Below are 14,232 nucleotides of genomic sequence, written 5' to 3'. Positions count from 1 at the left end.
TCCATCCATGGCAAATCGGTAAAATAAACAGCCTTTGTGGTCGCCAACTAAACAGGATAAAAGCGGACATCAAACAAAACAGACCCACTGTACAGTTCACACACAACTGCTTCATTCATGTCTAAACTAGAGGAAGTTTTTGTGTATACGGAAACCCCGCCTTTCTTTCCTGTCCTGAGAAAGGTGCTAAAGCACACCTATCCTAGTGAACTGTACACTATTAGGGGCCCTTTGTCCGGATTTCTGACTCGGGGCTTTGTCCCCACGTCCAGGTCAGGGTGGGCCGAATAATAGATGAAGGCTTCGCCGACAAGAGCTCGGGTTACCGTCTGAACAGTCACGCGACATTTGTTTGGGTTGCCCTGAACGCGGGAAAACAGACAAAAACCCCCTCTAACCGCCTCTCAGGCTGGGTTACAACCAGACTCATTCATTATACTCGTGCCCAGGGAAAGAAGAAAAAACGTGGCGGGCTTATCGCAAGCACAGGTGCAGTCAAGCTCATCTCCAAGCTTTCAAAAACTCAAACATCCTGACGAGTTATGGGAGGGACACACGAGCCCTTATCTGTCTGGGGGCTTTCTTTCTCCGTCAGGACCGGGAAGCAGGCCGACAACTGGAGGGAAGTCAAGCTTTACTCGGGTTCAAATAAGGCGAAGTCGGAACAGGATGGCACACATGCATACCTAAGTAAGATCACCCGATACGCGGCTGCCTGGTTAATATTTCAGCAGGTCTAGTCTAGAGGGAAGACCGCCCGTTCCCACGAGGCGATTCATTCACTTCTATCTCCACAGCCTAATAGAGTAGAAAAAGATGCCACCTGAGGCCAGCCCTCTCCCCACAGTACAATTTTTACCGGCTCATGGACTTAGGAAACATTCCCAAAGGTTCCCAAAGCATCTGCGTCACAACATTAACCTAATGTGCAGCACAATGCCGAAAAAAATGTAGACCATTGGCCACGTTGAAAAACACGAGCATAATGTAGTTTACGCTCTGACGTCAAGACCTTTACAGTAATTACCACCAAGCACGTTTCTCAGTAATTTGCCACAAGGACACAACAAAGGCACAGTTGACCTAAGATACTCCATTCCACATGGATGGACTAATTAACGACAAATTCTGCCGCGTGGCAATGCAATCAATTATTTACAAAATAACAACAAAAGGGACGAAGACTCACCATCAAAATCTGTGTAGACTGTGTCTTTGAGGAAGGCGCCAGAGCCGAAGTCGATGAGCTTGAGTCTTCCCGTCTTGAGCTCGACTAACAAGTTCTCGTCTTTGATGTCTCTGTGCACCACACCTTGGTTGTGGCAGTGCCTGACCATGTACACGATCTGCAGCATAAAGTCTCTGCTCAAGTCTTCGTCCAGGGCACCCTTTTCTGTGATAAAGTCAAACAAGTCCTTGACTGGCTCGGGCCGCTCCAAGATGAGAATGTAGGAATCCGGCCGCTCGTACCAGTCCAACAACTTGATGATACCATCGTGGCCGACGACTCGCCGCAATAGGACGATCTCTAGGGGAACCGGCACTCCGTTCAACTGTAGAGAAACATGAAAAATGTCATAAAATATTAGAACGGAAATCTCTCTCAGGAGACGCTTGCGATTGTTCAACACTTGGAATACCAAAACAGCCCCACCCAATACACATGATAAATGGTTACCTGTGAAAATGTCAATTGATAAGGAATATAGTTTCTTCGGGGAAAAATTGCTTCTATCTATCTCCTGCACGGGCCAGTGAGTTGGATATTAATGACACGGTGAGGAATATGAGCTGAGGGGATAAAGACGTATCGTGGGTGGATATTAGTCCACAAATCGATTGAGCCTACCCCGTGCCAGGATTTTCAATCAGACCGATTTTGCGCCGCCGACGAGCGCCGCTTAATCTTGCAGTTCACGTACAAACGTCGTTAGCGCGTCTGGGCGTGTACTGGGAGAAAATCTCCCGCCACTACGACACAAAATATTGTAACATAGTCCTTTTCCTAAGGTGGGTTTTGAATCTGAACAATTCCTTCGCCTGAGTCTACTGCTACGCCTTGCTTTGCAAACATTACCGGGAATTCGTGGGAGCGGCCGACAAGCGATTACCCAAGGAATGAATGCATAACTACAAAAGACCGGTCGGCTTCTCTCTTGCTAGACATCCACACCCACCCGGCAAACAAACGTAACACGGGAATACTAGTAAAATATGCTCGAGTTATATATTTTCAGGTACGTTTCCTCTTATACTGAGAATTAAACGTGGTCATTTCACGCTACATAGCCACAAGGAAGGCTAGGAATGCCTTTCTCCGTGTCAACCGTGTGTGGCGATCAGTGAACTGAGACCGATTATGTGACAGCGCCCAGACTACCTACCGGTCCCCTCGCTACAACATTTCACAAAGTACCCGCTCTACTTTCTGTCCTAATTTTCCCTTCTAGGTCGATATGAACAGGATCCAAGTACTGGGGAAAGTATTACTAGAGACCCCTTAAAGTGCCTACTCATGTCGGTTGAATCCGCCTAGGAACGTTTTTGTTGTGCCTTTGTTTGTATTAACCTCGTGGCTACACCAGACAAAGGGTCACCAAGACGGCGCGAAAACGGCGACTTGCCTTTGTCTGAGAGGGAAATCGTTACATTTCCCACATCGCGACCGAAAATGTACAAATTTGGCAACAAAATCATCTAAGACTAGTGGAAAGTTTACAAGTGTACAAGGTCTGATGGAAAATCCCGGCAAAAACTACTGCGACAGAGGCGCGTGATGTCCTGGCAGCTTGCCATGTTTGAAAGGGTTGCCGTTACGAATTCAAAACAAGGCCACGATGTGCGCAACATGTTCACAACAGAAAATCGTGCTTACCTGTCCCCATTCTGTGACTTTCTCTCTCGCTATATGCTTGATGGCCACCTAGAGGAAAACAGGAAACAGAAGACGTCAAGTTCCCTTCCAAGAAGGCAAAGCAACACGAGGAAATGAGACATGAGGAAGTGCGGCCCGCGAGCGGGGACTGTTTGTATACAGTGGTGTCTGGTACTTACCGGTAGCCCGTCCCGTACCCTTGTACCGGCGTACACGGTGCCGAACCCGCCGCTTCCGAGCATCGCTCCGACGTGGTAAGCCTTCTCGAAGGACTCTCTCTCTTTCACTGAAACACAAGACACAAAATAGATAAGTTTTCGGCCACATCCGCGGTACGAATCCGAAGAAAAGCCACATAGTAGCGCACGCCGGCCGGCTCGGCGGACTGGGCGGGACGTATGTACCTGGCTTCCCGGGTGTTAGATCCATGCTGCTCGTCGGGCAGGACTGTCCGAAACTCCCGATCTTCCTGCTCAGAGGAGGCATTTTTATCACCTCGGACACCTGGTAATCGCAAGACTCAGGTGTCGATAGATAGCAACAATGACGCGAGTTAGAGGAAATAGTTGTATCAGCTGTACACCAACCGATCGCAATGAAAGCTGACTGTGTTCTGGTTAGGGCAGGGTGCACCGGCTGTTTTGTTGCCGGCCGGCGAACATGATATCACTCCGCCCGCCCAGTTCCATCCAGTGCACTCTACTCCTTCGCGCCAAAAATCTGACGCAACGCCGAAAGGTACGAAACCTGTCAAATTTGAACATAATTTTCCACGCATATATTATATAAGATGTTCAGGATCAAGTCGTGAAATTTTGTGTTTATTTGGTTGTCTAAATTGTAATTCCTAGCGTAAGAATTAATGGGGACTACTTTTCATTAGTAGCGTAGGCACACTGTGATTGGTTGTGATGAGGCTCTAGATGGGCGGGTTACATTTTTCACATTCCAGACGGACCGAGATCGATTTTTATGATAATGAGCCGGCGAATTGCAGCCATTCAACCAATCAGCGCCAATAATACGGGCCCTCCCACCGGTCGGCATGTAAACGAGCCGGCAACCGCCGTTTCAACCAATCAGAGCGTGCCTATCTTTTCGCGCGCTGGGAAGGTCAGTGTAGGTTGGCGGGAAAATGCTCGCGCCAAATATCGGTAGAGACAAATGCGCCGGCGAGTTCAAAGGGAGTCCTTGGCCATCTGACTCCTGCGAGAACCAGTGGACCGAAGAATACTGGTTTCCTCCGCAACGTGGAATGAAAGAAACCAACGTTCCTTGTGTAAAGTAATCCGCTCTCAACGACTCAAGTGAATAACATTTTGAAATGCCGTGAATTTCTGGCAATATGTCACGATTTAATGACTCACGCTCATAACACAGACACCAGCTTACATCGTTAAATATAAAAATCACTTTAGGAGACCACGTTGGTGACTAATCCGTAGTAGTACCACCCACCATGCCTGGGGCGATGATAACCCCAATGTAGGCCCTGTACCCTTGAGGTGTGTTGAAGGATATTCCCTCCCTGCATAATGATTCACGTTCGCCCCGTCGCTCATTAATTCCTTTTTCCCCTGGATTTTCCCTCCACGCACACATTCCCGTTATGGTTTTCCACCCAAGGACAAGTGTATCCGTATGCGCACACTAGTAGTAGTAATGCCAAAATGCGACAGAAGATATACCGAACATTTGTTGTGGCGGCTCTAGCCGGCAGCACTAGACTACACGCAACATTGGCGTACGCCGGTATGGGCCCCGCGCACATGTAATTTACGCTGTCTGGTTTATACGTGTGCCGGGATTGTCTGCTTCCAGCTAGCTTCTACTCGCATCGCCGCATTTTCATATTATGCGCAAACTCCGTCTTTTTTTACGAGAAGAGCTTTCAGATATGCACGCACCATGTGCTGCATCAAGGACTTCAATGTAATGTCCTTGGCTGCACCAATATAATAATGCATACCACACATCGTAAATTGCACATATGGGAAAGAATATGGGAGGATGAAAATATACGAGTGAAAGTACCTGGAGCCATTTCAGCTGCCATGCCTCCCCTAGCACACGGTGTAGACTTATCACGGGGATGTTTTAGTATGCAGCATACGATCAGTGAGCACCAGAAATTCCTCCTGTCTGCGGCACTAGCTCGTGCTTACCCCTGCACTGCGCTCAGACGGCGTGCGGTTGGCTGAGAGGGCAAGCCGGCATCAATTTCCAGACAAATGGTAGATGACAGGCGGACGGTCAACGCTTTCTCTCCAATTACACGGGTTTCGCTCTCCGGGTCGTCGCTCGAATAATCAACACGCTAGCACTTTCACTTTCAACAGATACCGGCCGGTCTAAGTGCGAGGTTTTATAGTAAGTAGTGGACCACGCACGTACGTGGGTAGTCAGTTGACTCCCCTCAGTTGCCCCACCCTGCGCAGATCAATCTCAACTGTATATATGAAATCGACCAAATGTCATGGAAATTGACGTCGCGGCGATGGGGCGGTGTAAGTGATGCGCGTGCTACTCATCCTCAAAGAGCCACTTCATTGGGCATTAATGATTAGATTTTGGCGACGAAGGCGCCCCGCAGCGCGATGCCCACGGCGATTGGTCCAAATTCTGGTCGATTTCCTTCTGTCCTTTTTCTTCAGAGCTGTATCATGCCTTCACAAAGAGACAGGTGGACAAAGGGTCCTCGTCTAAATCCCCAAGCAGATGTTAGGGGTGCACAGTTTCCTGACCTGACGACTTTTCTTATCGTATTTTGCTCCAACTATTAGGTCAGAGTACAATTGTCCACCATAACATCTGCTTGGAGATTATCCACCATGCACCACCAAGAATGGCATTTTACTCCCCGTAGCTCCTCTGTTCTGTGAGAAAAGGGAGCACAGCTGGGTCACAAAGTACTCCTTCAATTATCTAACGGTACACTGATGGAGTCCAACTGGGGGCCAACATGTGACTCTAGTCTTGTGTTGTAAGACGGTTCAATAAGAAGAGTGGCCGAAATAAAGGCAAAGGTTGTAAGAGATCTGACTGACAAGACACAGAAAACGCCGACATTGCGTTTTTATTACCCTGTTGCGGCATTTTTTTTTACGTTCTTCTGTGAGAAATGCGCGTAGTAACACGCAACTATGGCTCCAATTGATTCCCTCACACAGAAAAGAAGGAATGCGTATGGCTGGGGGTAGATTAACGCGTCCAGACGACCTGTGTGTGGTACCGTGGGGGGCTGCGGACGCAATTTTCATCGCTGGCTGAACGCATTTAACCCGGGCAGCTGACAAATTGTGTCTGGGGAGGGAGCTGGGAGTGAATTGTTCCCGACCTCGCGTCGGGACCCTTGCCCCATGGACTGTGTGGCGGCAGGTGCTGTGTTCTTGTCCAAGATCCCGCCACCATGTTTGGTTAACAAAAGAGTAGATCTACCCCCCGAAAAAATCCATTCTTGCCAATTTAGGACGAAGCATCCGTCCTTCCTCCTAACGGCAGAATGAGGATATGTTAATGATACCATTACCACTGATGGATGGATGGAAACAGGTCGGGATAAAAGTGAACCATTAAGGATCAGGGAATGTAGGTGAGGATATTGTATGCATGGCTCCCGGGGCAGATTATCTGATCCCGATGTGATTTATTATCAAATCCAAAAACTAGACCGATCACAGAAGCGATATTTCAGTTTCAGTGTTGCTTTCATTTTCCATGCTTCAATTTCAAAACATAAACACAAAGGAGAACGGAAACTTTCACTGGCGTTCAAAACACGGGAACATATATATAGCCCGGGGATTTCTTAATGTTCCCCCGGAAGAGTTCTTGTTTTAAAGTAAAACGCAAGGGGAAATACCGCTTTCGAGAGAATTGATTTGTTTAGAAACAAAGCTCTGGAAAGGAGAGAGGAAACAGTGTGTAACTGGCGAATAATCGAACAGTTTTCCAAAACACCACCAAGCGGTAGTGCGCGCATCTAAGAACATATGACGTCACATTCAAAACAAAGAGCCAGTGAGCACACCTGTGTTAGCGAGTGGTAAATGTTTGGTATGTAACTATACATTTGGGGACCGATTTTAACAGTTGATAGATTATATGTAAGTACTGGAAATACATAGTGTCAAAATCCCGACAAATGCCTAGTAAAAATGCCGTGAATCGTACTAAATCGCTGTATTTTCCGGTGTAGATCTATTGTACCGACTACCTTGCACCGGATGGTCCTATGAGGTAACCAACGTACCGAACTACGTCACAATGTGCGTCGCAACGTTTGTTTGTAGATTAGAAATATGCTTTGATAGATAGACCCCGCCCTTAAAACGGTTTAACGCTCATGTTTGATGTGTATAACCGTAGAATTCAGTCTTTCAAACAATACTTCCTCCTTTCAAACGAAGTCTCACTGACTCAAAAGAACCTTAGCAACGTATCTTTAGAGTTTTTCACTGGGGCTATCGCAACATTCGCGACAATCGCGACGTTCGAAAATGCTACACTAGCAGCGTTCTGCGCCAGTTGCGTCAAGTGACGTCACGGTCGTCTTTTGTGTGCGGCCCGACGGCGTGTTGTCAGCGTGTTTACGTTCACAAAAGGGTTTTCCCAGGCGACGCCCCAATGTTTACATCCGAACAAAACATTGGGTACCAAGAGACACCTGGCGACCTAAAGCGCCACCCATGTACACAAGGCACAGTGCGCATACCTGCCGGCTTACGGAGCAATCGGAGGTAACGAATTGTGTCAAAATAAACAAAAGGGACCACCAAAACTTCGCAACGGTCGTACTAGCGATACGGCATGACCGAGTGGTCACGGGAACGATATCCAAAACTGGAATAATCGATTGCTAAAAATAAAGGGTGGGGTAGACAGCTGGATGGGGTTACAGTATGTCCGTCTGTGGAACGAACTCGATATGGCGAGGTTTGACGTAAAGTTCCAGTCATGGGATGTCCAGTAGTACGCAGAGGGTCTATAATCAGGGCCATGACATTTGGGGCTGACTTGTTCGGTATGGCGAGAGTGCGAAAGCGATGGGTGTACCTAGAGCCTAGAGGGCACACGCGCCTGAGTCACCCTGCAGGGAGGACCAATTATTAGAAAATTATGCAAATGATCCACCTCGATTCATTAGTCACGAAGTACTATTTCCACAGGGATTCGGAATTTAATACTTTGTGTTGGAAAATATTCATGACAAAAGGGAGGTTGTCTTTGCACTGTTTGACATTTGTTTCTTGGTTTAAACACCGTCCAAGCTAGCACAAGTTAGGCCCCAGCTAGTTTTAGATGGCAGTTAATGTTTTGGGCTAAAACAAGAAAATTTGACCTAATAGAAAACCCGAAAATCGTCTAAAAGGGTCAAAAAGAAGCCGGAGCCTAACCTCTGCTAGGAGTGAATATTTTACCCGCTATTTCTTCATTTCTTATGCCACCTCAGTGCATTTGTGAAATAAGAGCACCGATGGGGTTGAGCTTCAGATGAGTCCGAAGTCCCAAGTTTCCCATCTCTCATTCACCAAAAAAAAAATCGAACCCCGATTTGTAATTTCACCTGAGTCTTCGCTGCAAAATTTATGGCCGCAAACGCCCGAGGGTCAGCCCAACTTCGCGTGGATGAATTGTAACTGCTTTCCCGGGTTACAGATAAATTATGCACAATGTGCATTTTTCATCCCCCAAGGTGATTCGTTCCTACTAGTTGCCAAAGCTCTGGGAAACTCCGTGTTTGATTTCTATTTTCCATCAAGAGAAATTTTCATACCTACTGGGAATTGGAGAATTATATGTAATTAGACCGAAATATATTGTGAGGCCGGAGAAAACGCCTGCGCGGCGCAATAGATCGACAGCCTAGCAAAATGACAAAAGAAACTCAAAGATAGATATCTGAGCTCTTTCAAGTGGGATCGATTTGTGCAAATGCGGTTGGCCCTAGAAAGAAGAAAGCTTGGCATGCAAATAGATCTATTTGACCGGGTTATCTCTCTTTTTTTTTCTGCGTGTATTTTATGTCATAATCATTCATCTCCGAATATAGTAATTTGATCGATTCTCTTGAGTTAAGTGACAGGGGAAAATGTTATTTACATTTTAAACGATTTTGAATGACGGATAGAATTCTGCGCGATATTAGAAGCTGTCGCCAATGTACCATCATAAATGGGCGTGGCACAATTTTTCATGGCAGAAATCTCAGATTAATCTTCTTTTTTTTTCTAAAAAGGCGTGGTCGCATTGCTTTCAGAAGCACACTCCAGTTTAGAATTCATAAATTACTTGGAAGATTGAAACGCCAAGCCAGACTGTTCCAGAACGACCTACACCTTTTATACACCATCATGTGATGATCAGGTGCTTGTGTAACGCACACGTACTGACGCAGAATACCAACGTAAGGCGACGTGCGGTCGAGTTGCAACTTCAGTGCAAGCCAGATCAATACATTACCTTCCACACGTATTGCGCCAAACTGACAGTAGCCGTCTGCGGCGTTGATTTTATTCTACATTCGCGCTGTTTTATAATCCCTAACGTAGCGATGGTTTCAGTTGATTCGGAAAGCATAGTTCGCATTTGGCCGGGAGCCAAAAAGTCGCTCCAGCCGGCTAGGACTAGTATAGAGCTGGATAAATCCTTTGACCAGCTCGCTTCTGTCAGTTTATAAAACCGGAGATCGATATGAGACTACAGGAGAGGCCATTAGTGCATGGAGAGGATTTGGGGAGGTTTTCCAAGGGCGACACAGGCTGGAAGTAATGCCCCTGCCTTGCCAACGCCCTAGAGCTCATTGCACAACGAAATGTCGCAACGCCCCAGGGACGGCAATGTTTTGGTACGATACCATTCATATAGAGGGGTGCTCTAGAGTTTACATTTGCACAGTATGAATATAAATAGAAACCATACCAACGTGAACAACTATGATACTTTTAAAACAGAATATGTACAATTTTTTAATACTTTGATGATAAGGATGATGACTACTTTCAGTCACGTTTATTCAAAATTTGAATAGAACCCCCTATATTAGAATGAACTCAACCAGCAACCGTCGTCAGCCCGGTTTGTTGCGTCTGGCGGGTTGGCGGTGTGCCAGAGCCGTTACGCAGCTACCATGCCGCTGTGTTTACAAACATTAGCGCGTGATCGGGGGCAACATGGCCAGTCGCGATCAACCTACCAATGGTTTTTCAACCCCTTTTGTTTAGGTGACCCGAAAATTGTGTCTCGGATTCTAAATATAACAAACATAAACAAGGAAATCGTGCCATTTGGCGGGTAGGACGGTGGGTTTGCACAACCCCCAACCCACCGGCTGACGACCCGGTTTGACGTCAGCGCGCCATTCCCTAGGGTGCTGCGTCTGAATCATAAGACCCGAGCGCGCGCTTCGTGGAAAATGCCTAGAATTTTCCACCAGACAAGGACATATAAGGACACTCCACTCTACATCTATCTAGTCTGTGACTCATCACCTTGGATACTATATTTTTAATGCAGGAAGCCCAGTCTTCAAAATACAATTATGTTTGATAACACGGCACCCAAAATTGATTACTAAAATGACGAATCAAACCATTATGTTATTTCATCGAGAACTATATATAAAAATTTCTGCGTCACTTCTCACCAATATGCATGCCATTCATACATGTACTTATATTTTTTTCCGTTTCATAACATAGAGATGAAAACACACGACGGACAGAACCGCTGAACGTCGTTCGTAATTTTCAGCTGCGTCATCGTGAGAGCGCGCGCTGATAGCATCTCAGCCTGCCGTTTCCATTACGCCTATTACTGCAAGCCTGGCACGGGCGCTAATTGTACTGAAGTTATCAACGTCTACGCAGCTAGCTCTCCGTCTCATGACCGAGGGATGGCGCTGAAAAAATGAATGACTGGATGAAGTTGGACAATGGTAGTAGCCATAGTGTGTTTTGAACAGTTTTTCGGCTGCTTATTTAGCCGCAATAACAACAAAACAAAAAATACACAGCAACACCTGCCCACATATCAAATATCATCACAATCCATCCAGCAGTTCTTAAAAGTAATATTAATAATAGATATTCGGAAATACAGAAAGACACACACACATACAGACATTCATAACAGTAGCTCTATTTTCGTCAGCAAAACAAATTATGTAAAAGAAGACCAAACGAGATAAAAACCTACTATAGAGTCCCAGGAGTCAAAAACCTTGCCGCTTCTTGGTCTATCTTTTATGAAATTTGTAAAAAAAAAATGATGTCTCAAGAATTGTGCTATGAATCTGAGAGCTAATTTGAAAGAAAAAAACCTTGCCGCAATATTTTCTGAAATTTCTAAACTTGGTGTCCCAAGAATTCCTGCTATGAATCTGCGCGCTAATTATACTTTTGTTATTCTTTAGCAGCTCTGATATGGCGGCATTGTTAAAGCGATGAAGTGGCACGAAATGCCATTGATGAATGCTTTCATTAGCATACAGACCATGATAAATATATTGGACATAAGCTGTAAATACCAAACTGGCACGAAGCTACAGGCGCCTGGGCTGTTCCAAATATGGGGGGGGGGGGTATTTTTAAAGGGCGCTGTATATTTTCAAAAACCAAATTAGACATCGGCCACTTGCGCATCAAATATAATTTCAGTGCGAATAAATAGATGTTTTTTTTAACAAGAAGGGAAGAAAAAAATGATCATAATCTCTGTGATTGTTGTAGCGAAAATGATTTATGAAAGTTTTTAAAAATGCTCATATTTGCACCAGTGTATTATTTTGCCGGGTTCTTGCTTGCATACATAAAAGAAACCAATATGGAAATGCCCGTCGGTTTTGGATCGATTGAGCCAGTCCGAATGAGCTCTGCAAAGTGTGAGTGTATGTAGTCCTAGGTGTCCAGACCACTGACTATGCAAGGGCGTTAAATCAGTTACAGGTTAAATGCCTCGGACTTGACACCACACTGAACTCAATTACCCCCTTGTTTGTTCTTTTCAAACCGTGCAATTAAGGCACGGCCCCGCCATTACTTTCTGTAATGGACGAGATGGTATCCACTAAGCTGGATGGAGAAAGATTAACTGTTGGGTGGAAAAGAATCTATGCGGGATCAATAACTGTTGGTCACTAGGTCAGACAGACGGGCTGCACTGCGTTAGATGTGTCAAACGTTTTCGTCTCGATTTAGATAAACGGGGCACAGACAGATATGTCTCTTTAAATGTGTGTACGGTTTCAGTATTACAGACAGACCGTCTACTCTCCAGCACTTAGTCGTCACGGACATCTGATATCATATTTCTGCAATAAATATTGTCCGTAATATCCTTTCCCGAACGTCATTCGGGGCTAAGTAGACACGCGCATAGGAAAATAGGAATGTGCGTTATTTTCACCCTTTTTTTATCGTGAAATGTATACATCTATGGCATTTTCAGTAACGCATTCGTGTATGAACAATTTGGAGTTTTCACATTCTCTGTGCACGGCTCGAAATTCATTTTTGGGATTAGGTGCACTGATGCACCCAACTAAAAAATTGGATGCACCCCCCCCCCCAAAGGGGTGCACCACGTAAAACCAAGTAGAAAGTCACAATAAAACCAAATACTTCCTTTTGTTCATAACGTAGAAAACTAAAAAGAAACACTTAACGAAATTATCATAGTCAAGCTAAAGAAAATAAAAAATAAAAGACAGAAAAGTTGTCAATGGAATTACATTGGAATATTACATTAATAGTATTATAGTTTCTGTTTCATTCATAATGCTACGATATATGTTTCATTGTTATTTTTGGGATAAGCTTTCTAATAAGTTTAAAACAGCTTCAGCTTGAATAAGTACAATGACAGACGTGTTATTTTCTTTCTAACACTCTTGATGTCAAGAGTATGGTACATATTAGTATACTTTGATATCTTTACATTCACATGAAAATATTTTGATGCACCAGTGCACCTACAGAAAACACATCGGGTGCACAGCTCCAAGTTGCACATGAACTCTGTATTTCGAGCCCTGTCTGTGACATTTCTGTCCGCAACAACGTTAACGCTGTTCATAAAACTCCTCGCCTTCAGAGAAGGCGTGGTCAAAAGTAAATGTACGGGTCATTGACCGATCGATGCACTCTGCATCAGAAGATGGATGTATTCTGCATCAGAAATTGCCTCCAGGTCCTGTGCAAATGAAGAGGTATCCTTAATTGTGCCCTGTAAGTATGAACATAATACACCTTCCACAAGAAACACTCTTTTGTTCATGGTTTTCCAATCGAACGTGTACTTTATAAATTCTGCCGTCTTAATTTTCTACACAAGTGACCAAATGCACAGCGGGGTCAACGCCTTCTAGTTACGTGGAATAATTGAATCATGGTAAGGACGAACACCTAATGAAGCGTGGAAGATTTGTTTGAAGTCATCAAGGGCCGAAATGCCGAAACCTTTAGTAAAGTACGTTCAAACATTACGTGCACTGTTGTTAAACATACTGCCTGCAGGGCACTGGACTTATAACACACGTACCGTTCTACGGTGCCATACTGTCGCTTTTATAGTATTTGTCAGCCATTATGTTATTAGGTATGAGGCTACTTTGATTTTGCTTTTTTTTTAATCTGCTTATTTACTTGATACCTTATTCTCTCTAAAGTTAGCGAATGTTCTGAACTTTCCGTGCAGTAAGCGCGCATACATGCATGTGTTTAAGACAAAGGAGCCGACTCCCTTGTTTACAAAAAATGTACATCAATTACTGATGTTAGGAAATCTAGTACCTACCCATTACATTTCCTGGTCACTTTGTAGTTTTCCTCTCTTTTGTTGAGAAATCTTTTTATAATTAAATCATCCTATGTAATTTAGGTCATAGCGTGTGAAATGTCCATAAAGCTAACGGTTTGACACAGCTTGCAAGCTATATTCGTAGGGTGCAACGACCTCACGCAAAAAAGATATAACTGTTGCTCGCCGCAAGTTACCTCGACAAGCTTTGTATTTCGGGGTAACTACAAAGCAAACATCGCCACAGGTAACTCTGGACAATTTCAAAGCAAATAATACCACAGGTAAATGTGATTTTCAGATCACTTTTGCCTGGGGTGCCAATCAGCAATAGCATTGTGTTTCAAAACAACGCATCGGCACAGAGCCCAACCCGACCTACACATATAACGTTACAGCTTGGGAAATAAAAAATCATCAAACATGCCCAAAATCATTACGATCCGTCAACCATTCACTTTCAAAATCTGAAGCAAAATTTGCCCCTGCAGTTCCAAAAAAGGAGCTAGAGGATCAAAATCTAAACGACTTACTTCACTTCTTCACTAAAATCATGATCA

General features: G+C 44.7%; 1 protein-coding gene across 2 annotated transcripts in view; it reads right to left on the bottom strand.

The window, feature by feature from the left end:
- LOC118415297 (serine/threonine-protein kinase pim-3-like) overlaps positions 1-5,265 on the bottom strand; it is a 10,064-nt gene extending 4,799 nt beyond the window's left edge. The window contains exons 1-4 of one of the 2 annotated variants that reach the window (XM_035819796.1): positions 4,910-5,265; positions 3,055-3,161; positions 2,876-2,923; positions 1,190-1,553 (exon numbers count right to left, since the gene is read on the bottom strand). In XM_035819796.1, the coding sequence (XP_035675689.1) occupies positions 1,190-1,553; positions 2,876-2,923; positions 3,055-3,161; positions 4,910-4,931 (541 nt within the window). In that variant the 5' untranslated portion in view covers positions 4,932-5,265. Of the gene's footprint in view, positions 1-1,189; positions 1,554-2,875; positions 2,924-3,054; positions 3,162-3,279; positions 3,502-4,909 lie in introns of those variants that run through there. The other variant, XM_035819795.1, reaches the window with a different exon arrangement.
- Positions 5,266-14,232: the final 8,967 nt, after the last annotated feature.

This window comes from Branchiostoma floridae, chromosome 5 (genome assembly GCF_000003815.2).
Source record: "Branchiostoma floridae strain S238N-H82 chromosome 5, Bfl_VNyyK, whole genome shotgun sequence".
In the NCBI taxonomy this organism is placed as follows: domain Eukaryota; kingdom Metazoa; phylum Chordata; class Leptocardii; order Amphioxiformes; family Branchiostomatidae; genus Branchiostoma; species Branchiostoma floridae.
The sequence above is the reverse complement of the archived record's forward strand: the minus strand, read 5'-3'. Positions and strand labels throughout refer to the sequence as shown.